The sequence below is a fragment of the Schistocerca serialis genome, chromosome 5 (assembly GCF_023864345.2).
Source record: "Schistocerca serialis cubense isolate TAMUIC-IGC-003099 chromosome 5, iqSchSeri2.2, whole genome shotgun sequence".
In the NCBI taxonomy this organism is placed as follows: Eukaryota; Metazoa; Arthropoda; class Insecta; order Orthoptera; family Acrididae; genus Schistocerca; species Schistocerca serialis.
Genome location: NC_064642.1, coordinates 388,293,248 through 388,319,337, shown reverse-complemented (window position 1 = coordinate 388,319,337; position 26,090 = coordinate 388,293,248). Strand labels below are relative to the sequence as shown.

Sequence of the window (26,090 nt, the reverse complement as noted above, 5' to 3'; positions counted from 1 at the left end):
CCTTGAGGTGCATCTGAAATTGCCTTCACGTATGTGGATTTTGTTCCGTTAAGAACGACGTGTTGTGTTCTGGCTGCAAAGAAGTCCTCAGTCCAGTCATAAATCTGATTCGATACTCCATAAGCTCGTATTTTGTCCACTAGACGTCAGTGAGGAACTGTATGGAAAACTTTTCTGAAGTCAAAGAACACGGCATCAACCTGAGCGCCACAGCTACTCTTCTTGGAATTTGCTCTAAAACAAGAAACTAAAGTTTCTCCAGTCGTATAAAATGTTTAAACAACTTACAGGAATACAGATGGGTGATGTCTTTGACAATCGCCGATACGTCGACAGGTGCACATCCTGCCATTTTCAAGGCACAAAAACAGCGAAAGATGGCTGTGGAAGGACGTTTAAAACCGTGTACAGAGCATGTACCGAAAGATAACACGGAGGAAACGTAAACACTAGCGCCACCACAAAACCAAGGATGACCAATGTCAGAAGTTACCGACAGTGAATACTAATTACCAATGGGTGAAGTAGGATTGACACTGTCGCTCTATTATTTTACCACGGAGAGATCAGGATTCCGCGCAGAATTTAAGGAAAAGTCTCCACCTTTGTTTATGATGTCACTTGCCGATTTAATCTCAACTGTTTCGTCAATAACACTATCGCAATAAACCATAATATCCGAGTTGCTATATTCCATAGGACGTGCAATAACAGATTTGCTCGGCTGTTGTAAGCGTGTGTGACGCTTGTGTTCAATAGACCAGTCTTCTATGGTCCTGAAGGTCTGATCAACGTAAGACACGCCACAGCTGCAAGGGATACGATAGACAGGCGCCTTACGTAAACCAAGATTATCCTTAACAGACACTTTAAGGGCCGTGATCTTAATGCGCTCCGGCTTCAGGCCACAAGTGGCCCATCGGGACCATCCGACCGCGGTGTCATCCTTGGCTGAGGATAGGAGAGGCGTGTGGTTAGCACAACGCTCTCCCGGTCATTATGATGGTTTTCTTTGACCGGAGCCGCTACTATTCGATCGAGTAGCTCCTCAGTTGGCATCTCGAGGCTGAGTGCACCCGGAAAAATGGCAACAGCGCATGGCGGCCTGGATGGTCACCCATCCAAGTGCTGGCCACGCCCGACAGCGCTTAGCTTCGGTGATCTGACGGGAACCAGTGTATCCACTGCGGCAAGGCCGTTGCCTACCGTGATCTTAGATGCTGTCTAAAACCACATTTCACTTCATGTTTCCACAGCATATGGCCATTCTTGTTGGAAATGCTACCTGCGTAAGGCCAGTATGCCGTGCACTTTGGTGCCACATCGTTTCGACACTCACCGATTGAAAGTTGGTTGTTAGCACATCACACGTTTGATATGTCTTTCACCACTAGTTGCATTTAAGTTTTAAGGCCTCCGATTTTTTTTCTAATTAACTACTCACCCGAAATCGATGAAACTGGCGTTACTTCTCGACGTAATCGCCCTGCAGACGTACACATTTTTCACAACGCTGACGCCATGATTCCATGGTAGCGGCGAAGGCTTCTTTAGGAGTCTATTTTGACCACTGGAAAATCGCTGAGGCAATAGCAGCACGGCTGGTGAATGTGCGGCCACGGAGAGTGTCTTTCATTGTTGGAAAAAGCCAAAAGTCACTAGGAGCCAGGTCAGGTGAGTAGGGAGCATGAGGAATCACTTCAAAGTTGTTATCACGAAGAAACTGTTGCGTAACGTTAGCTCGATGTGCGGGTGCGTTGTCTTGGTGAAACAGCACACGCGCAGCCCTTCCTGGACCTTTTTTGTTGCAGTGCAGGAAGGAATTTGTTCTTCAAAACATTTTCGTAGGATGCACCTGTTACCGTAGTGCCCTTTGGAACGCAGTGGGTAAGGATTATGCCCTCGCTGTCCCAGAACATGGACACCATCATTTTTTCAGCACTGGTGGTTACCCGAAATTTTTTTGGTGGCGGTGAATCTGTGTTCTTCCATTGAGCTGACTGGCGCTTTGTTTCTGGATTGAAAAATGGCATCCACATCTCATCCATTGTCACAACCGACGAAAAGAAAGTCCCATTCATGCTGTCGTTGCGCGTCAACGTTGCTTGGCAACATGCCACACGGGCAGCCATGTGGTCGTCCGTCAGCATTCGTGGCACCCACCTGGATGACACTTTTCGCATTTTCAGGTCGTCATGCAGGATTGTGTGCACAGAACTCACAGAAATGCCAACTCTGGAGGCGATCTGTTCAACAGTCATTCGGCGATCCCCCAAAACAATTCTCTCCACTTTCTCGATCATGTTGTCAGACCAGCTTGTGCGAGCCCGAGGTTGTTTCGGTTTGTTGTCACACGATGTTCTGCCTTCATTAAACTGTCGCACCCACGAATGCACTTTCGACACATCCATAACTCCATCACCACATGTCTCCTTCAACTGTCGATGAATTTCAATTGGTTTCACACCACGCAAATTCAGAAAACGAATGATTGCACGCTGTTCAAGTAAGGTAAACGTCGCCATTTTAAGTATTTAAAACAGTTCTCATTCTCGCCGCTGACGGTAAAATTCCATCTGCCGTACGGTGCTGCCATCTCTGGGACGTATTGACAATGAACGTGGCCTCATTTTAAAACAATGCGCATGTTTCTATCTCTTTCCAGTCCGGAGAAAAAAAATCGGAGGCCTTAGAACTTGAATGCACCTCATGTAATAACTATTCTGACGAAAGGTGACTTGGAGGTGAGCTAACTTAGTTATAAACATTCAGGGTCGAAGATAACGTGGGGCATACTAACCAAGGTACGAAGTACACTTTCGTGCTGAGCCGGATGGTGACAGCTGTCAGCCTGAAGATACAAATAACTGTGTGTTGGTTTTCTATAAACGGAATGTGTCAGAGACCCATGTAGGTCTAGTGAAGAATAGGAAACTAGGATTCAAAGAAGCAATATACTTAATATTATGTTCGAAATATGAATGTACGTGATATGTTTTCTCTGTCCCGCACTCCTTTGTTTCTAAACATTGGTCTACGCTGTTAAATCTGTTCAATACATCATCTGTGATAACTTCTGACGTCATTGGTCAAAGCGGGACTGCTTACATACCATTATTTAGTAATCTCAATTTCACTAGCGTTTGTCCATTGCTTAAAGGCAAATATACGACACATTAACTCATTTGTAAAGTAATCAGACGTCTGAACCTGTTTTATATGTGTGAGTTCAGTTCTTTAAGGAATTGGAGGTGGGCAGGATGACTGGTTAATAATATGTAGTACGCTGTGGTTTCACTTGTTGTTTGGACTTTGATGTGTAATAATGGATCCAGATTTCATCGACAGTCACAAGTCGATGAAAAACATCTTGCGGACTGCAATTAAACAACCAGTCATTGTGCTCAAATATTGTGCCGGATACGCTTTTGGTCGACTGTGAGAAATCGCCTTATCCATCTGTCACATTGATTTTTCATAGCCAATTCTCCGTGCAGCATATTATGCACCCGCTCATTTGAGATGCCTACAGCCTCAGTAGTCAAACGAATTTTTATTCGACGTCTTTCATTGCCATACCACAGGTTTTGGCAACGGGTTCATTAATACAAAAGTGAATGATATTCGCAGATAGCGCAGAGTCGGTGTGTATTACATCCAATTATGTTTTGATTTGTGCAGCACTTCAATCCTTCAAATGAAAATGTTTAACAACTGTACGAAACTCGGTGTTCTCCATTTTCAATCGCAGTCGACACACTGACTATTTGAGACTGCTGTCAACGATTAACTGTGCATTGAACAATGTTGAAAACATTTATATGATCCTTGGAGTAATCAAGCTTACCAACGATGAAGGTGCAACGAAAATGTTCCATTCCTTCATAGAAATTCACCAGAATTACCGAACAACCCTAGTATTGCTAGGCGGTGTATTTCCTAGTAGCCTCTGGGCAGACGAACGATAACGTCATTAGCCATTAGTTTAAGGCAGACAGTGTGGTGTTACCTTCTCGGTGGCCATGTAGTAGATCCAGGTGACGACGGTGTAGAGGACCGTGGGCTGGTAGTGCTGCAGGCCCTGCTCCAGTCCGAACACGAGCAGCATGAAGACCACCGTGATGACGAACGTGACCGCCTTGGTCCACTCGAGCACGATCTTGGTGGCGGACATGGCCAGGTGCTTGATGTTGGAGTGCTCGGCCATCGTCACGTACGGCGACCAGTCCTCCTTCTCGATGAGCTCCTTGATGTAGGAGGCGCAGTACGCCACCACGTTGTAGAACATGAGCGAGTACAGGCACGTCAGCCGCTGGCCCGGCATCAGCAGACGGTCGCACAGCGTGAAGAACGTCAGCTGCAACACAGACGTAGGCTCAAGAGCGATCCCAGGACCTGCTACTAACCAACAGCCGTTACTTCCTCATATCAGCTATGCAAGACATATTAAGTATTATATCATCTTGTACACTCTACTCTGCTGGCACGTCTGATAGATCTGTAGTTGGAAATGACCACTTAGGATAATCAAAATATCCACGGGTGTACTGCCGGTCTACAGTGTCCAACGGGCACAATATATCGGCGATCATACATATCGCCATCATCAGGTGGACTGACGGACTTAGCTCCTGTGAACGTGCCGGTACGGAGATCCGTATGCTATGGCTGCTCCGCCGACAGCGGAGGGAGTGCGCCGCGGGCGGAGGGTATTTAAATCGGCCGCCGCCGCGACCGAACCCAGTTCCTCCTGAGCAGCCATAGTGTACGGATCTCCGTACCGGCACATTCACAGGAGCTCAGTCCGTCAGTTCACCTGATGATGGCGACATGTATGATAGCCGAAATATTGTGCCCGTTGGACACTGTAGACCGGCAGTACAGTGGATATTTTGATTATCAAATACGCCGGGAGAAACTCACGACCACTTGGATGTTGGTCTGTTTCTCGCGTAGATGTAGCGTAGGCGTACTAATCTGTAGAACTCCAACACTAGGCGAACAGAGATAGACGATTGAACTGAAACCGATGAATTATATCAGTTAATATAACAATTTAAAAAATGGATTTCGGCTCAACTTTTTTATCAGTACATTAGTCTGAATGGCCAGGATTTTTAGAGATTGGTACATTGTTCGCACATCCACTGATAAGCAAAACCATTGTGACTACTACCTACGGCAAGATTGAATGGCACTTGCAGTGTTGCTGGCACGGATACGACAAGGAAAGTACAGGACAACTCCATAATGATATTCCGCCGACACTATTTCTTTAAATTTAAACCAATATGATCTACACTTAAAGAGTCAGTTTGGACGAAGTGGAAACTGTGTGTTAGGAAGACGTCAGGCGAATTATAATGCTTTAAAAAAAAAATTTAAAGGTATGTTATGCGTTGATATTTGGTGGATTTAAATGTTTCGGTGCTAAGTCTCACTACAACGACCTTGTGTCTCCGTCATGATTTTCATTATTTGCTCGGGATTATACAGAATAGAATAGATAATAGAGAAGGGTAAATGTATCAAATTGAAGTAAGAGGTGCTGGTCCAGAAACGACCAATTCGAAAGTTATAAGCGAAAATCGTTCTAATACTTCTGACAGTGGAGTACATGTACCGGTAGTGCTATTGCTGAGATTCTGGGGTAGGCGGGTTTCAGAGGTGGAGAAAAATGTGGAGCAAACTTGAGCTATAAAATGCGTACCTTATTCGCAATGAGCACTCGTTCATTTTCGACACTGCGAAACACATCTCTTCTAGTGAACAAGTCTGGAACCGCGTGACCGCTACGGTCGCAGGCTCGAGTCCTGCCTCGGGCATGGATGTGTGTGATGTCCTTAGGTTGGTTAGGTTTAAATAGTTCTAAGTTGGCTCTGAGCACTATGGGACTTAACATCTTAGGTCATCAGTCCCCTAGAACTTAGAACTACTTAAACCTAACTAGCCTAAGGACATCACACACATCCATGTCCGAGAGAGGATTCGAACCTGCGACCGTAGCAGTCCCGCGGTTCCGGACTGCAGCGCCTAGAACCGCACGGCCACCGCGGCCGACGTAGTTCTAAGTTCTAGGGGACTGATGACCTCAGAAGTTAAGTCTCATAGTGCTCAGAGCAATTTGAACCATTTTTGTTTTTATTTTCGCAGTGAGAATGAAGTGTTTAGGTGAAATTTGCTCCAAAACGCAGAAAATAAGGTATCCTCATGCACGCATGACATCGAAGTGATACCTGTGTGATACTAAGATAGCAAAGAAAATCGCCACTGTGGATACTTCGGAAATAAGAAGCGAAGGAAAAGAAACATGTATGGGATGTTGGATGTTCTTCCGAACGCTGTCATGCTACTTTTAGTCTCGATACTTTTCTCTTTTGTGATCTGTCAATACCCTGTAGATGGCTACCGTGATGTTCCAGCTTCCAGCTTTGTTTTTCTCTGTACACCATGACGAACTTCTTACAGTGTTTAATTTTACAGCGTTCTTCACGTGAACAGGATGGCCATAGTCGTTCCCTAGATTATTATTTTATTCGTCACTAAGAGATGCAGGTAGATGTATCAGGAACTCCAGATTATCCCATGTAACCACACTCCAGGAGAACACCTCCGCCATTCAGCATCTGCTTCTACAGCGCACTGTTCGATGACAGGGATGCGTCGCTTCGTGGAGTAAAAAATGTAAATGTAGTGTGGCATTGTTAGCTGGGATATCCCGGTGTGTGGTTTCAGCTTTCTATCAGAAATGGTGTTCTTGTTCCACGCACACTGGCCTTTTTCCTTGCGGATATGTGTGAGTCGCGTCGCATATGTATTGTAGAGTGTAGGTGAACGGAATGGATGTGTGCATAGTGTATTGTTGTGTTTGTGTTGTACGATGATGATGAGAGAAGGGAGAGGGTGAGATCTGGTGCCTGTACATAGCCTACGCCTCTGGAATAACACCAAAACAGACGCCGAGCTTAACGTCCCCAACCGGTACAAGAAAGATCGGGAGAATGAGGACAGGCAAAAGTTGGTAGAGATTCGTGCTGCTGTAAAAAGAGCGATGCGCGAAGCATACAACCACTACCACCGTCATACCTTAGCAAAAGATCTTGCTGAAAACCAAGGAAATTCTGGTCTTACGTAAAATCGGTAAGCGGGTCGAAGGCTTCCATCCAGTCACTCACTGATCAGTCTGGCTTGGCAATTGAAGACAGCAAAAGGAAAGCTGAAATTTTAAATTTAGCATTTGAGAAATCTTTCACGCAGGAGGATCGTACAAACAGACCGCCTTTTGAGTCTCGTACAGATTCCCGTATGGAGGACATAGTGATAGACATCCATGGGGTTGTGAAGCAGCTGAATGGGTTGAAAATAAATAAATCGCCGGATCCTGATGGGATTCCAATTCGGTTTTACAGAGAGTACTATACTGTATTGGCTCGTTACTTAGCTTGCATTTATCGCGAATCTCTTGCCCAACGTACAGTCCCGAGCGACTGGAAAAAGCGCAGGTGACGCCTGTATATAAGAAGCGTAGAAGGACGGATCCTCAAAATTACAGACCAATATCATTAACATAGGTTTGTTGCAGGATTCTCGAACATATTCTCAGTTCGAATATAATGAATTTCCTTGAGACAGAGAAGTTACTGTCCATGCATCAGCACGGTTTTAGAAAGCATCGCTCCTGCAAAACGCAACTCGCCCTTTTTTCACATGATATCCTGCGAACCATGGATGAAGGATATCAGACGGATGCCATATTCCTTGACTTCCGGAAAGTGTTTGACTCGGTGCCCCACTGCAGGTACGAGCATATGGGATTAGTTCGCAAATATGTGAGTGGCTCGAAGACTTCTTAAGTAATAGAACCCAGTACGTTGTCCTCGATGGTGAGTGTTCATCGGAGGTGAGGGTATCATCTGGAGTGCCCCAGGGAAGTGTGGTAGGTCCGCTGTTGTTTTCTATCTACATAAATGATCTTTTGGACAGGGTGGATAGCAATGTGCGGCTGTTTGCTGATGATGCTGTGGTGTACGGAAAGGTGCCGTCGTTGAGTGAGTATAGGAGGATACAAGATGACTTGGACAGGATTTGTGATTGGTGTAAAGAATGGCAGCTAACTCTAAATATAGATAAATGTAAATTAATGCAGATGAATAGGAAAAAGAATCCCGTAATGTTTGAATACTCCATTAGTAGTGTAGCGCTTGACACAGTCACGTCGATTAAATATTTGGGCGTAACATTGCAGAGCGATATGAAGTGCGACAAGCATGTAATGGCAGTTGTGGGGAAGGCGGATAGTCGTCTTCGGTTCATTGGTAGAATTTTGGGAAGATCTGGTTCATCTGTAAAGGAGACCGCTCATAAAACACTAATATGACCTATTCTTGTGTACTGCTCGAGCGTTTGGGATGCCTATCAGGTCGGATTGCGGGAGGACATAGAAGTAATTCAGAGGCGGGCTGCTAGATTTGTTACTGGTAGGATTGATCATCACGCGAGTGTTACGGAAATGCTTCAGGAACTCGGGTGGGAGTCTCTGGAGGAAAGGAGGCGTTCTTTTCGTGAATCACTACTGAAGAAATTTAGAGAACCAGCATTTGAGGCTGACTGCAGTACAATTATACTGCCGCCAACTTATATTTCGCGGAACGCTCACAAAGATAAGATAAGAGAGATTAGGGCTCGTACAGAGGCATATAGGCAGTCATTTTTCCCTCATTCTGTTTGTGAGTGGAACAGAGAGAGAAGATGCTAATTGTGGTACGAGGTACCCTCCGCCACGCACCGTATGTTGCATTGCGGAGTATGTTTGTAGATGTAGATGTAGAATCAACAGACGGATCACCGTCAGTAGTCTCAGGTGCCCTCACTTCATGAGAGGTTTGGAATTTAATCCAGGACACTGGCGCAAAGACTGGCGATCAGGAACCTTACGTCATCACCTCTCCTCCACTTGTCGGCCAAATACTAGCACTGCAGGATTCGAATCGACATTTCTCCAGTCGAGAACCACGTGACATGCATGCGTTAGCGATCTCTGCTACTTAGGCGTTTGTCTTCTGGGATTTTCGACGTAACCGTACCCTGCGATCGACGTGTACCAAAGTTACATGCTCATCTGCATGACTGCTTTTGTAATTCACACTTAAGTACTTGGGAGGACTGTTCGGCCATGGTTCCCGCACTCCTGGCAACATCGTTGAATGGTGATATCGACTCTATTCAAATATCGACCTATTCGCTGATTACTCCAATCGGTGCCTTTGAGCCGAAATACACGTTCTTTCTCAAAGGCCGCTATCAAACGCGATGATTTCACGTGTGTGACTTATCACGCGCTCGATTATCAAGTCAGCGGCTGGTGCAAGGACGGAAGCCGTATTAGTCACGAACGCGTCAAACAGTAACTGTTCTCCATGTCGTGGCCAGAGGAGTGCACACTCTCCAGCTCAGGAGATATCTCTAATACAGTTAACTGTAAGCTCAATTTCAATCATAAATATTTAATTACATTCACTTTGTGAACATCAAAACCGTCACACATCTCGCAGAAATCGAGTCAAAATCTCATTGTTTTGAGTAAATCTGAGGAACAAATAGTCGTCTTTATCGATTAATTATTGGTTTATGTAGGAAAAATGCTCTATTCGAAAGAGGCTTGTTCTTAATTTCTTGGACCCACAAGTTGACTGCATGTATTTCCAGCTACGATTTATAGTGGGGGTATTAGTACGTATGTTTTTCTAGTTTATTAGTTATCGTGTAGTGAAATCAGTGCCAAATGATATGCCAGAAGGAATTAATATCGTCCCAAAAGGAATGGCCACTGCATTTATAAAGCATTGGGCCGGCGTTCGTAACCGGGGCTTAACAGAATTGCCTGGAAAAGGAAAAATCGTGGGCTGGAATCATACCTTGGGCATGTGTCTGTGATTTGAATGTGCCGTTTCTGTATATCTGTATGTGTATTTACGCATGTTTAAAAGTGACAGAAATGAGAGTGTAAACACCGATGGCCTAAAACATCAAGATCACCTGCTTAACACGGTGTTCTACATTACTGCTGCAAGCCTGCGTGGCGTGGTTTCGATTAGTCCTCGGTAGGTTTCCAGAGGTACGTGTTACCAGATGTCTATGCACGGGTCATGCAATGCCTGTAAATTACGGCCGATGTTTTGTAGGCACGGATCTGGCGCCCGATAGCGCCTCAGATGCATTCAGATCAGGCAACTTTTGTGCCCGATATGTCAATGTGAGTCACTATCATGCTCCACGATTCTAGCCTTATCCTTCCGGAAGATGCGATCCTAGTCAGGGAAGACTACATGTATTAAGGATGCAGGTGGTCCATAATAATGATCACGTAGCCCAAGCTGTCATAGTGTCTTCGATTACTACCCAGGACCCGTGGAGGCCCAGGTGAATATCCTCCATTGTATAATAATGCCCCTACTCGCTTGCGTCCATGCCGCGCTGTCTTTGACGAGCAGCCTTTCGCCTACCTGGCAGACGGCGTGTCTGATTACTATCATGGACCTCGTATAACAAAAAACGGGCGTCATCGGTAAGGGAACATATTTTGATTCTCTGTCTGCCTATCCTTCGGCAGCTGTGGTCTTAACCCGCCGGATAAATACATAAGTCAAAATTGTTTTCAACATGCAATGAATAGTGCCAACTCCGTGTAGTAAATAGTGTAGCTTGTAGGGGGTGAGAGAAAGAAAGGGGGATAAGGATGTAGCGTCTTCTTAGTGATCATCATCATCATCATCATCAGCCAATTCAATCATTAAATGATGTGGCCTCTTCGAGTCTTGGATTCAGGTAGGCTTTCACCAGTCTTCTCCAAGTGGGACGGTCTTGGGCAGTTCTCTGCCAGGTGTTACCAGCGATCTTCTTGATGTCTTTGTCCCATCTGTCTGGTGGTCTTCTTCTAGGCCTCCCTAGGCCTCCGGTGATCTCTCGGACTCCACTCCGGTACTAGCTTCGTCCATCTGATGTCTTTTCTTCTTGCGACGTGGCCAGCCCACTGCCATTTCAAGGAACCTACTGTCTCTAAGATGTCGTTAACTTTCGTCACAGACCGGATGTCATTTGCCCTTTTCCTATCCTTTCTTGTATAGTCCAGCATTGATCTCTCCATGGCTCTCTGTGCTGTCCTAAGTTCCCCTTTTGTAAATGAGTTCAGTGTCCATGTCTCGCAGCCATTCGTCATCACAGGAAGAATGCATTGATCAAATACAGCTTTCTTCAGATTTACTGGCATTTTTGATCTGAATACTGTTGAATTCTTCCCAAATGCTTACCAGCCAAGCTTGATGCGTCGATAAATTTCTGGCCTTACGTCTCCCTTCATATTTATAATCTGGCCAAGGTAGACATATTCACTGACCTCTTCTAGTAGACTGTCCTTGAATTTCACATCTCCAGCTGGGACCCTTTTGTTGGACATTACTTTTGTTTCGTCACTCTAAACAGCGGTTCCTAGGAAATGCTATATCATTCTTACAAGCGAGTTCTGAGGGATCTTTCCGGATGTGGTGTTTTCATTACCTGGCTGGTCCTAAACGCCAGTTACCTCTCAGGAAGGTATTTCTGCGCTACTGACGTTCTTCTTCAAACGAAGGAGCTTCTCTAACCTTCTTAGTGATAGACGCCAGAAATTCCTCTTACTGTCAGTATGTAATGCTAGGTTTATAATGTCAGAGATTAAGCAAAAACCCTGCTTTTCGATTCTGTGTTTCCCAGAAACGATAGCAAGACAGGAATTATCTATTATCCTTCCCTTTGTACAAAAGTAATTTTGGACCATGTTAATTTTAGTGCAAAGCCCTTTCTCTGTTATCATTGTCTCCAAAATGGTGATGAAGGTTAGAGAAGTTCCTTCAATTGAAGAAAAACGTCAGTAGCGCAGAGATACCTTTCTGAGAGGTAACTGGTGTTTAGGACCAGCCAGGTAATGGAAACCTGCCACATCCGGAGAGTTCCCTCAGAACTCGCTTGTAAGAAAGATATAGCATTTCCTAGTAACCGCTGTTTAGAGTGACAAAACGAAATTATCCCTAACCTGACAGTATGCTATTTCCTCGCTGCTACCAAGGTTTTAAAAACGGCCCAGCTGCGCCACACTTTTGCAGTAAACACGTAGCGCCTGCGTGGTCAAAATCCATCACAGAGGACTTCCTGGTAGGCGCCATGTTGGCTTCATGCATTTATGGCTTCATGAATTTATAGCAGTAGCGAAAGCCCTTGAAATTCGAATATGATATGTAGTATTCATGAGACGTAAGTGAGCTACATGATTGTCGCGATCGGAAGACAACTGCCGTCTGCATAACACGGCGAGATGCTACGGCCTACAGGCTAGGTAACGTGCTATCGTGCTCCGCTGTTGCTCTTCGTTGCTAGTATTTACCCTCCCTCCCCCTTCCCCCTCCCTCCCCCTCTCCCTCTCCCTCTCCTACTCCTACTCCCTCTCCCTCTCCCTCTCCCTCTCCCTCTCCCTCTCCCTCTCCTTCTCCATCTCCCTCTCCCCTTCCTTGGCATCACTTTCTAACTTCTATTTTTAACTGATGCTCGATCACATGTGAGACCTGATATCCAATATAATTGCGCTCTTCCCTCCCAATTTCAGTATTCAGTATTCATCTTCTTGTTTGTATGTAAATCTTAAATAAATTGTACATCTCATATAATGAAGAAATTGGCGCTCGAACCGCCCAGATAGCCGTGAGCGTTAAAGTGCCGCTTCCGGGACGGGGAGGTGCGCCGACACCGGATCGAATTCGCCCGGCGGGTTACCGATGAGGGTCGGTCTGCCGACCAGCTTGGTTGTGGTTTTTAGGCGGTTCCCCTCATCCAACGAGCTGAGTACCGGGCGGTACCCAAGTCGCGCCACAGTTACACGATTCGCGAGCATTTAGAAAAATTTCGCTCACTTTCACATGTATAACATTACGTGCAGACAGAGTACACCTATTCCTTCCCCGGTAGTAAAGGGGTGGCTACAGAAAGCGCATGCGGCCACCCATTAAACTAACCATATGCCATGTCCGTTAATAACCATGCCGACACTGCCCAGATGTGGGACAAAGGCACAAGAAAAAGAAGAGTGAAATTGGCGCTACCCGCTTTGTTATGTCTATGATACTGCCTTCTCGTTCACCTACTCTGATTAATTGATGATCAAACTGTTTGATTCACGGCTGTAAGTAGGATCGAATAAGATGTTTGCATGGCCACAGGCCACAGTATCACCTTCTCTGGGTTCCACCCGTTAGAGGAAGTGTGTGTGTGCGTGTGGGAGGGGGGCGGGCGAGGGGGGGAGGAGACATGTGAGATGTGCCGCCACCAGTACTCACCTGGTTGATCATGGAGAGGATGTTGGCCATTTTCATGATGCATCGCTCCACGCGTTCAAGTGGGGCGTACACCTTCCACAGGAAGTTGGTGACAGGTTCCACTGCCACTGCCCACCATCCAGCAAGGCCCGATAACGCTGCAGACAAAATGAACGCCATTCGTGATTTCAGTAGTAGCTTGTAAAGGAAAATTTAAGGCATAGGTATAAATTTTACCGAATAATAATAATAATTTAATAAGTTTCAGTTGCAAAATACTGACACTAATTACGAGGGGACTTCAAAAATTAAGTTACACGAGAGTGGCACAGCGTCAGAAGAGAGTACATCTTCCGGGTTTCCTGCATACACAGTTCTGCCGCCGTGCGGTTAACAGGTGTCTAACAGTATGGGATAAAACGGCGGGGCAACTGGAAACGGACTCCAAAGCTGAAGTAAGCGGGACAGTACGATTCTGGCAGGCAAAACGTCTAAATTGCACGCAGATTTCACCGTAAAATTCTGGTGGTATGTGAACAGTGTGCAATGTCGCGCGTAGCGGTAGTGAAATGGTGCCTATAACCTGACCAATGCCGCACATACGTAGGTGTTAACGATCATAAGGCAAGGCCTTCAATATCGTTCACAAACGCCAATGTGCAGGCAATCGGGGAACTAATTTTGCAGCAATCGCAGATTTTCTGGGAATGAGGACGTTCACACAAGCGTTTCTCGAATGGTTCGGTGATCATCGTCTATCGTCGAGGAACTGAACGATTTATAGAAAGTTCCGTCGGTTCATTGCAGAGACTTGGTGACTATGTTTAAAAATAGTATTATGTATCTGTTTCACTTTGAAGAGTAGTGTAGCATTCAATAAAAGTTACTTGGGCAGCTATAATAATGTGTAACTTACTTCCCGAAGTCCCCTCGTATTTTGCAGAAGAAAGAGAAACTGGTAGAGGCCAATATCAGGGAAGCTCAGTTTGGTTTCCGGAGAGATGTAGAACCCTAATACTTAACTTGGAATTTAGAGAACGCTTCTGACAATGTTGACATCAATGTACTCTTTGATATTCTGAAAGTAGCAAGGTTAAAATACAGGGAGATGGTTCAAATGGCTCTGAGCACTATGCGACTTAACTTCTGAGGTCATCAGTCGCATAGAACTAATTAAACCTAACTAAGGTCATCACACATATCCATGCCCGAGGCAGGATGCGAACCTGCGACCGTAGCGGTCGCTCGGCACCAGACTGTAGCGCCTAGAACCGCACGGCCACTCCGGCCGGCCATACAGGGAGAATAAGGTTTGCTACGACTTCAGGGAAGCAAGGCTGGTGTTATAAAGTCGAAGGACATGAAGGGTAGTTGAGAAGAGAGTGAGATTGGATTGTAACCTTTACATTGAGCAAACAATAAAGGAAACCAAGGAGAAATTAAAATTCAGGGAGAAGAAACGAAAACTATGAGGTTTGCCGATGACATTGTAATTCTATTAGAGGCATAGGGCTTAGAAAGGTAATTTTAAGGAAATGGGTAGTGTCTTGAAAACAGATAATAACATGAACATTAACAAGACGAACAAAGTAAAACAAGGGTAAGGGAACAGAGGCGAATTCAATCAGGTGATACTGAGGAAATTACATTAAAAAATGAGACGCAAAAGTAGTGGATGAGTTTCGCTATCTGGGCATCAAACTAAGTGACATTGATCGAAGATGACAGAATATAAAATTCAGACTGGCAATAGCAAGAGAAGAGATTCTGGAAAAGAAAAATTTGTTACCATCGAATGTAATTAGTTTTAGGAAGACTTTTCTTAAAGTATGAGGACTGTAACGTTGACGGAAGTGAAACATAGACGTTTATCAGTTCAGACAAGAAGAGAATTGAGGTTTCTGAAATGGTACACTAGAGAAGAATGTTGAAAATAGTGGGGGTTGTTCGAATAACTAATAAGGAGGTACTGAATCAAAATAGGGGGGAAAATTTAGGACACAGCTTGACCAAAAGAAAGGGTCAGTTGATAGGACGTATCAAAAAAATGGCTCTGAGCACTATGGGACTCAACTGCTGTGGTCATAAGTCCCCTAGAACTTAGAACTAATTAAACCTAACTAACCTAAGGACATCACAAACATCCATGCCCGAGGCAGGATTCGAACCTGCGACCGTAGCGGTCTTGCGGTTCCAGACTGCAGCGCCTTTTAACCGCACGGCTTTCGCGAAGAAAAGGTATCACCCTCGCCCGAAGGGGTCTCCCAGGCAACAGTGTAACAAGACTCTATTTAGTACTGTCTAAATAACCAGTATGTAGTCAAACAGACCTAGTAGCCCTGCCTCTACATACATAAAATACACGTCCATATGATTTCAGTTAGTTCATTTATTACTTGTTCCGTAGACCATATTCGCGATAAATGTTATGACGCGGAACGTGTGAAGCGCGCACACACACACACACACACACACACACACACACACACACACACATGACTGTAGTCATGTGTGTGTCTATTTTTGACGAAGACCTTATGGGCCGCAAGCTTTATGTGTGACAGTCTTTTTGTTGTGCCAATTTGCGGCTCAGCTTCTCCGCTATATGGCGAGTGGCAACTTTCGTTTTCATAATTAAGTCTTTTTTTTTTTTTTTTTTTTTTTTTTTTTTAGACGTAGTTTCAGTGTTCAGTGGAAGATGGACCTCCCTAGTTCTGTAGAGGGAGTAAACAATAATTTTAGGTGGCACGATATTAAGACCTGCTGTTATTGAATATTCAACCATCGGACATTGTACATAACTATAGCGGTTATAAGAAAATAAATATTATATGGCGCATGTATAGATAAATATCAGTCCAAAGCGACTGTGGAGCTACAGGTTCCTACACAATGCATGGTCCGACTGATTCCTCTGGCGAGCAAAAGAAATGCCCCCGCTTGTTGACACTGGCTGTCAGCTGCCTGTGGCGCCAATCGCAGCTCTTTAATCTTACCCGCATCACTGCCACACGCGGTTGGAGTGACATCAAAGGCCGCTTTCATCGCACAATTAAAATACGCTTTATAAACGTCTTCTTCAATCCGCAGGCACCTCTCTCCAGAGGCGCAAAGCGGATTCAGAAATATTTTCGTCGGCGACGAAACGTTATATCTGGATAGCAATGTTCGGACCTAGCATTGATCTTCACGGTGGGTAGGATGTCTGATAAGGAGAGCGAGTTTATAGGAAAATGGAATCAGTGCAACTGTGGGTCAACACGCCGTTATTTACGACACCTACAGCACCGAAAACATGAGCATCTGTACCAACGGTATTTAGAGCACTTTTGCCTTTGCAAATAATTTGGGACTTATTCCCGCTTTTGCGTCTGTATAAAACCTTACTCGAACTAGACGCGTTTTGATACATTCAAAGCATATTCATTGTCCGCAATAACTATTGTAGTTTTGTATACAAACCGGTTTAACGAGATCATAAACAATTATCATTTTTAAAATAACTTTCAGTACTCATGTTTTTTCACTCCTATAACATTTCCAGGAGTTCTTCTGTACAGAGGCGTTCTTTCTTATCACACTACACTGCACTGACAAAAATTTTTCTTTATTTACATTTTTGTATGTATTTACATTCAGCTCGAGTAGTTTATTTCGATCACGCGCAATGCGATCGTCTTTTGTATTGTTTTGTGGCTGTGGGAGTGTCTGCTATCAACACCATCCGGTTCTAGAGGGCTTAAGTGTTATTCCTCTGCATATTTCTATGTAGCGGAAAAGCAGAACGTCAAAGCCACAAAAACAAAAGACAATCGTACTCCACTCGATCAAAATAATGTACTGTGCTCAAATTACACGAGGTGGATGTGGAAGTATAAAAACATATAAATGAAAAAAAAAGTACTGTGTATCAGTGAATTACGGAGTGCAAAGAATCGAACGTATATGTATAGAAGATCGAACTGAAATAACGTAGGAGGCAAAAAGAAAAAAAAAAGTGAGTAACAAAAGTAATATGAAACACTAGAACTGTTTATCATCTTGTTAATTCGATATGTAAACAAAACCACAATACTTTTATAGTGATCACTGGAGATACTTCAAATAAAGCGAAATGTGTCTGCTCTAAATAAGACCTTATACAGTTGTAGAAATAGAATAACTTCAATATTACTTGTAAAACCGCGATTGCGGAAGAGAGAAAAAAATATTTAAATAGTGCTTTTGTCTTTATTTGACAGAATTTTATTTGATACGACCCAGGTTTCGGATTTCAAAGCCCGTATCTAGTGTTATACTGTCCCAGAAGAGTTATTACTGCATTCTGGTATAAAGGGCGGATCGAATAGATCCGCTGTACACGATGTCGCTTGCTCGGTTGCTCGCCTTGATCCTGCCACACATGAGCGATCTGCCGAGCAATTTCAGCCAGTATTACGACCGCCACTGTGTCTAAAAGTTCTGCTATGGAAAATAGACTGCTATGGTTAGTAGCAGCATTTGGAGTTGATCTCCGTATCCCCACGAATAACTGCAGAAAATAACGCTTTTCTTGGGAACTGTAGGTTGCTTTACAGAATACATTACATTTTTCACAGACGCCAAGTGGGCTGTGTGAATCTTTTTAGTGTACTAATACAGTTTGTTCTTCGTTTATTAGTCCTCGACTTCCTTTTCATTAGTTTCGTAGTTTAGCTTCAAGTATTCACACAATTTGTTTTGCAGTCTTTTTGTGTCTATAGCAGCTCTGCTGATTATCTTAACTCTTGTTGTAAATTTTGTGAAGGAGAGTCGGATCATATTAAATGACAAGCTACTTGAGTATAGCTGTATAACAGATTTGCCCTGAACATTTCAATTAAAATTTTCACTTAATATTTCGGTACGTCATTCCGTTTAGAGGTTGAATGATGCCTGTGGTTATTTCTTAAATAACTCAAAAATCATCGGATGGAGCCGGGTGTACCGTTACTAGTGCTATGAACTTTCCATCATTTCTAAAGCACAAACATAAAAAATGCTAATCACTGCAAAATAGGATAGTGTATTTTGTATTAGTTCTTAATATAAGTGGCAACTATGGCCTCCACTTCACTTCTCAGAGTAGTTAGTGGTCCCTGAATAACTACAAATTGTAATGGATTAAGTTCTTACTCACCATGGGCAAAGTGAAACGAAACAAAACTGCACGAACACGCCTAATAACTAGAGATACGAATAGCAACCGGATTGATAATCAGAAAGGCAGTAATGCTGCAAGCAAGAATCACGTGCGATCCACCGGATTCCCTGGGACTTCAATGCGACGAACGATGAGCCACCGATTGCAGCGATTTGCCTACATAAGTGGTGATCTATGAAGCGATAGTTCTCTCATCTAGCAGCATGTCAGTCTTTTTTGTCGATCGGAGAAGAATCAGATTACAAATTAAAAAAAAAAGATCTCGATGGTGTTTGACTGTTATTGATATCGATGCTGGTAAAATATTGCTCTCAAGAATTCCAAGACTTTAGAGAATGTTTGAATTTTGTGTTTTAAGGCTACCATTCACTGGTAGATGGCAGTGGCGTCGTTTTCAGCGAACTAATTGACTAATTCTTCATAGTTCAGCCAATTTTCCACGAAGTATTTTAAATAATACACGCAAAGTTTCCTCGTAAATCAGTCTGCTGTTAAGAAAAGCAGTATCGAAATCTCTACTGCAGTCCCAGGGACTAGCCCGGACATACAAAAAGACGTGAGCAGGAGCCTTCAGTATACATACCTAGAGAGAGAAAAATTAATAACATAGCTTTCATTTACCTACTAAAGCATGACTACAACTTACATTTTATGTTTGTATGCAGTAACATTCTTCTATTATGCTTTTGACGGATGATGAACTCAGTGTAAGTGCTAATGGCAAAAGATATTTTTATGTGGTACAATTACAGTTGAACAATTTTCGGATTTTTTTTTTATTTTTACTTACACTGTGAAACCTTGCTTCTTGCCAAAATTTCATGATTCTAGGTCAGCGGAAATTACATAAATCGCCGTATCTTTTGATTGATTGCCGTAGAAGGTTAAATAATTTATGACGCCAAGGGACCATAAACCTTAGTATATGATAAAAACTTTAATTTGATGCGTCTACCGGCTCCTGAAGAAAAAAGGTCTTAACAGTCAGACAGACAGACATATAATGATGATGTTTGGTTTGTGAGGCGCTCAGCGACGCAATTATCAGCTCCCCTACAAATTCCTATCACTGTCAAGTCTCCCTATTTTCCCATATGATCACGAAATGATGAGGACAACACAAACACGTAGTCCCTGGGCGGAGAAAACCCCCGACCCGGTCGGGAATCGAACCCGGTACCCCTTGATCTAGAGGCAGTAACGCTAACCAGTAGACGGAGAGCTGCAGACACAGACGGACAAAAAAGTGATCCTATAAGAATTCCATTTCTACCGATTGAAGTACAGATGCATAAAGAAGGATATACATGTTATGGTACTACAACTATTCTACATTTACGGCGCTTACAACATCGAGGAACGAACAGAAAAAAACAAGGACATACACTCTAAGACAAAAAGAAAGACGCACCACGAAGGAATTATCCAGATGGGACATAAATCAGTAGATGTGATGTTCATGTACAGACAAACAAGTGATTACAACTTCAGAAAAATTGAATGATTTATTCAAGAGAAAGAGCTTCACAAATTGAGCAAGCCAATAACACGTTGGACCACCTCTGGCCCTTATGCAAGCAGCTGATTAACTTGGAACTGACGGATAGAGTCGCTAAAGTGAGGGATATCGTGCCAAATTCAGTCCAACTGACGCACTAGGTCATGAAACCCCCGAGCTGGTTGGAGGGATCTGCCCATAATGCTCCAAGCGTTCTCAGTCGAGGAGAGATCCGGCGATCTCGCTGGCCAAGGAAGGATTTGGCAAGCGCGAAGATGAACAGAGGAAATTCTCACTGTGTGCTGAAATGTAAGCCCGGGATGGCTCGCCAAGAAGGGCAAAAAACAAGGCGTACAATGTAGTCGACGTACTGCTGTGCTGTAAGGATACCGCGGATGACAACAGAAGGATTCCTGCTGTGAAATGAAGAGGAACCCCAGACCATCATTCCTGGTTGTCGGGCCATATGGTGGGTGACGGTGAGATTGGTATCCCACCGCTGTCCGGAGCGTCTCCAGACACATCTTCGCCGGTCTTCGTGGCTCAATGCATCTTCACTGGTCATCAAGGGTCAACCACTGAAGACAGCTCCACTCCACTCAAAAAGATTCCAGGCCGAATATGGTCGACGCCCTTGCAAACGGGATTGTTGGTGTACAAAGGTCAAGGATAGTCGGCGCAAGGGGCGCCATGAGCTAGCCCCTTTTCCGTGACCCGTCTGTTAGGTCCTTGTACTCACTGCAATATCAGTTGCACGTCCGATCGACGATGATGATGAATCCGGGACTGTAAGTGCCTCTCTGACGACTGTCCTATCCTCACGTTCTGTCGTCTCTCTAAGTCGACCATTTCCTTCTTGACACTATGCTCAACCGCGGGTCACCCTTTCCTGCCACCATCACTGAATAGTGGCGTATCTTCTATTCAAATGTCGAACGATTCACCGATTACCCCACCCAGCTTCCTTCGCCCAACTACACGTCCTCTCTCAAATGCTGACATCTGCGTGTATTGTTTACGATGAGTACACGGAATGACTTTATGCCCTGGAATCAAGATGTCCTTTGTTTACTATCCTTGGCAGCTGCGAGGTGACATTGTGCTGGAGCATCATACATTCTTCTATCGGCCGCCAATACTACAATTTTGTTTTTCCAACGATACCTGTATTAATATATTTATATATTTTTGTGACCAATTTGCATAGCTCGTTCGTGGTGAGTCCAGCTCCCCCCCCCCTTCTCCCCCTTCCTAGAGTATACTGTACTCAACATTGGCATACTCAGCGTTTGTAAATACTTGCCGTATGCTTAAACGATGCTGGGAAATTGGCCAACAAATCACAATCAGACTCAGAGTTGAAAAATTCAGTTAGTAAACTCATACACAACTTCACAACTTGAAAATGACACTCGATAAACAAAACCATATCAAGTGGGATACCAACACGCAAAACGAAAAATTATCTCTGTAACCAGCTGTATCTCTGCAACCAACTGGCCACATGCTATATGGAATGTTTTATTAGAATTAGTCTTTACTGCCACCTCCTAAAATATTTACTAATCCTCCAAAAGCATCCTATATAGTCTGTAATTGGTATTAATAACTCAATGAATACAAAGTGTAGAGACTCAGCTACACTTTCCTTTCACTAATTTGACAGTATGCAGAAATGGTTACATAGATAAAGGTATGATTTCTCGTTTAATAATGACAATATTTAAACACGAACGCGCAGACAAGTCAGTGAAAATGATCCAACGGTGTTTGCTGCATCAATAACTCAATGAATAAAATGTAGCAGCCACCATTTTTGGATCATTTGCGGTTACTCACTAGTTTCAATCCGAATGTTGTGACTCATTTTCGCGACAGTTAACGCCACATGCATAACTAAAGAGGTACGCCATCTGTTCCTTCCCAAACGTTCTACGTGAGTGGTACATCAGTGCAGTGTGTGCATCCACATACATACTCTGCAAACCACTGTAAACGGATGGAAGAGGGCGCTTAGCATTATATCACATCTTAGTGTTTCTTCCTGTTCCATTGCGTATGCAGTGCACTGCATAAAGACCTCTATGCGCGATGTAGCTGGTGTAATCTTGTCTTCACGGTCCTCACAGGAACAATACGCAGGGAGCTGAAGAATGTTTCTAGGTTCTTCACTTGATAATGGTTTTCCAAACTTTGTAACAAGGTTTTCGAGGTATAATTGGTGACTATCTTCCGGCGTCTGCCAACTCAGGTTGTTCAACATTTCTGTGACGCTCTTTCGTAAATCAAACCAACCGGTGACCATTCGTGCTGCCCTTCTCTTCAGACGTCCAGTAACGACTGTTGGTCTTATATAGTATGGGTCACACACTTGAGTAGTATTCTCAGATAGGTCACACAAATATTTTGTAGGTAGTCTCGTTTGTGGACTACTCGCATTTTATCTCATAATGTTCGGACACAGTACATGTTCTACAACCACGCTGCAGGTCGATGGCAGTGATATTGGTCTATGATTCAACGGATTATTTCTATTTTCTTTCTTGTATACTGGTATGATATAGGTAAATTCCAGTCTTTAAGTACTGACTTTCGTCGAATGAGCGGTTGTAAATGTATTCGGGCAAGGTACACACGATAACTGAATACTTTCAAGGTTTTTCTCCCATTAAATGAAGAGCGAAGACCTGATGTTGAGTTAGTTCTACTGAATGGAGGAAAGCAATAATAAAATGAAACGTCCGCTTAGAAAAATTATACATGACTGTGCTTGAACTGACACACAATATTTTTAGCGCAACGCAATCTGACTTTCAAAAATCTCTACAAAGGAATGGTCCTGACTAACATTAACTTATACCTTTCACAAGTCACTTACCTTACAAAAATCTTCGTTACTCAAACTACTGCAATACAGCGAGCGCCACTACTGCCTGCTAAATAAAAGATTCAAACCACTGAAGTCACTAACTACTGATAGGCATAGTTAGCAAATGAAAGATTTTGATAGAGAACAAACAATGTATTTACCTTACTAGTGTTCAAAAGTCATAATATATATAGCAGTTCATGACATCCAGTCTTACAAATTTCAAAACTCTGCCATTTATCTCCCCACATCCACCACTGCTGGCAGCTCACCTCCAACTGCGCAACGCTATGCGCTGTTCACATCCAGCTGCCCAACACTACAATGGCAGACAATAATGCAAACTAGCCACAGACTGCACACAGCACAGTCAGTGATTTTCATACAGAGCGCTATGTGGCATTATCAATATAAAAACCTAAACAGCCTACTTACATAGCCCCCATGCTCCCCACAAAAAATTTTACAAATTGTTTTGGGCAGTGGCCAATACAGATTTGAAAAAAATTTTCATAATTACAATAACAAAGAAATCAAATGCACACACTTACTGACACAATGTTGGTCAAAAGCTAAAATTTTCTCACAGTCCATAAAGACAATCCTGATCATTCTTCACAGTAAAATTGCAGTGTTTTTCTCAAAGTCTGACCAGTAAAAGAAAATGCACACGGAAGTAGTGGATTTCCATGCAGTCTTGAAGAAGTAGTGTTGTCCTTCCAACAGAAAGGCAGTGCTGACTCTTGACATGCAGACAGGTAATGGGCCACAACAGAGCAAACCCACAGCAGAGTCAGTCGAAGTTTTGAAGAATACTGGTTGGTAGGTCATCACAGAACAGACCCACTGTAGTCCTGGTAGAGATTATGGTATTGGTGGGCCACCAGAGCTGCAGACCCACTGCAGTCCTTGTAGAAATAATGGTACTGGTGAGTCATCAAAGGTGTAGACCCACTGTAGTCCTTGTAGAGATGGCCAGCAGCCAACTGTTGCGACTGTGCAGGTGCACAGTCACCATCGAAGAGTCTTGCGGAGAATGTAGCAAGTCCATAAACCACCACTTGCCAACTCACAAAAAATTTGTTTGAAATGTCCTTAGAACCAGCAATGCTGTTATCCAGTCCCTTGCTGAATTATTAACACACGTGCAAACACTAGCAGTCCCTACTTCTCACATATTGTCCATATACTATGACCAACAGAAACGTGTGCAGTGAAATGTAACTTACAAGTTACTTAATATGATGAACTGGGGTCAATTACTATTTTATAACATAAGAATACAATAACAAAGGTACAAAATACATCATTAAAGAACATAACAATACAGATAACATTTGTAGTAATACGGGCTTTACAAAAGAATCGAACTAACATATACATCAGTGTTACAGGAATTATGACATAAGTAAATACATAAAAGATCAGAATAACTTTTGAAACATCAACTTCACACATGAGCATTAAAACAAAACAGAATAAATAATGTCTTTACAAAGTAAATAACATATTATCAGAAAAAATCTACAACATAACTCTTATTAGGTAAACACATTAAGACAGGAAAAACACAAATTCACATAGTGTAATAACACAAAAATACAGGACAGGGTTTATTTTCAGTGTGACATTTGGTACTGCAGTCCACCCCAAAACTTCATTCCATATATCTTTCCTCTTATTTCAACATTTGTTTCCACAAAAAAATTCTATCCAAGCATGCTTTCTGTATTTATATGCTCACACATTTCTTGCCTCATTATTTATTTTCCATTATTTTACCTCATCATTTATTTCCAAGAAAATCCTACCTAAACCTGTTGTCCCTAAACCCTACTTTTTTTGTTCATATCCTCTTTCAAAATACTTTTTTTGCCAAACCATTTTCTTATAGCTTCTCAATGCATTTCTTCCAATTCATCACAACTTGTTCTCTTATATGGCCTGCCCCATCTTAAGCTAACTTAAATCTACTGAGCTCAGATGCTAAACTAAGGGATGAGGCAATGCAGCAGTGCAAAACAATTAACACAAACAGCAATGATAAAAAATGCAAATTGGCAAAGCAAGCAGCATAAATTAGCAAAGCAAATGCAATATTACAACTAATATAAGGCAATGCGCAACAAAAAAGAAAAATAAATCTGTAGTAAAACTGGCTTAACAGAGTAATACAATGTCAAATTCAGTAACATTATGCCTGGCAAACAGCAGCAGCAAATGCAATAACTTATATCTAAACATGACAAAGCTCAAGCAGAAAAAATATTACAGTAAAAATGGCCATGTTTAATACCTATGTCACATCTTAACACTAGGGTGATGCATCACCTTAACTTACACTACTAAATAAGTTATCCAGTCATTGACAAAAATTGTGTATACAATTCCTGTGAAGGGAAATGTCTTTTTGTGCTCCCTCGTTTTTTTTAAGTAGATTATAAAGTTATTATTTACTGGATCTGTAGGCATAAAATATTTATATTAGTACATCTATAAAATTTTATTTTAACCAAAGCTGCAGTGCAGCTAGAAACTAGATATTAAACAAAGTGAGGAAACTCTCAACTAGAAAGACAGTGGATGTAAAATGTTTCTCATCATTTCATTAGGCATTTTAGTAAATATCATAAATTAAGAGCTCCACAGTGTAATCATACGTTTTCAAGTTTGAGCATGTCGTATTTGCGATGCTTTCTACAAAGAAATATCAATAGCGAGGATAATGGCCTTCTTTTTTCTCCACCTGTGCCTCTGAAAAGTACACACTACTGACTTTTTTCCAGGTGACTGTCGCTCAGATGGGCCTCAACGGCACATTACGTGAAGGTCATTTACCTTCTTTACTGAAATATTTACGGCAGCAGTTTCCACTACAGTGACAGTCTCATATAAAATAAAAAAATCAAAGGTTAGAAATTTACATTAGAAGTGTGTAGAAACAAAATCTCATATATAAAAGTGTCCAAAAAATTTTCGCCGGCATTGTGATACATTCACACATTTACACACATTTCATAACTCTTAAAGTACGATTCTTGGTTTCGAACATCCTTTTTCACAAATCAGAGCCCCTAACCACTACTCATTACTCCTTACCTTATTACACATATACATATTCGTCAACCCTTCTTCAATATTTCATCATAATAAATACATAGCATAATCAGATTCCTCATACGGCATCATCACATTGATCAT

General features: G+C 42.8%; 1 protein-coding gene and 1 pseudogene across 2 annotated transcripts in view; both read right to left on the bottom strand.

The window, feature by feature from the left end:
* LOC126480813 (uncharacterized) overlaps positions 1-26,090 on the bottom strand; it is a 222,204-nt gene that overhangs the window by 29,416 nt on the left and 166,698 nt on the right. For both annotated transcript variants that reach the window (XM_050104141.1, XM_050104140.1), the window contains exons 4-5: positions 13,362-13,498; positions 4,010-4,357 (exon numbers count right to left, since the gene is read on the bottom strand). In XM_050104141.1, coding sequence (XP_049960098.1) covers positions 4,010-4,357; positions 13,362-13,498 — 485 coding nt within the window. The remainder of the gene's footprint in view (positions 1-4,009; positions 4,358-13,361; positions 13,499-26,090) is intronic.
* LOC126482597 (5S ribosomal RNA) lies at positions 1,086-1,203 on the bottom strand (annotated as a pseudogene).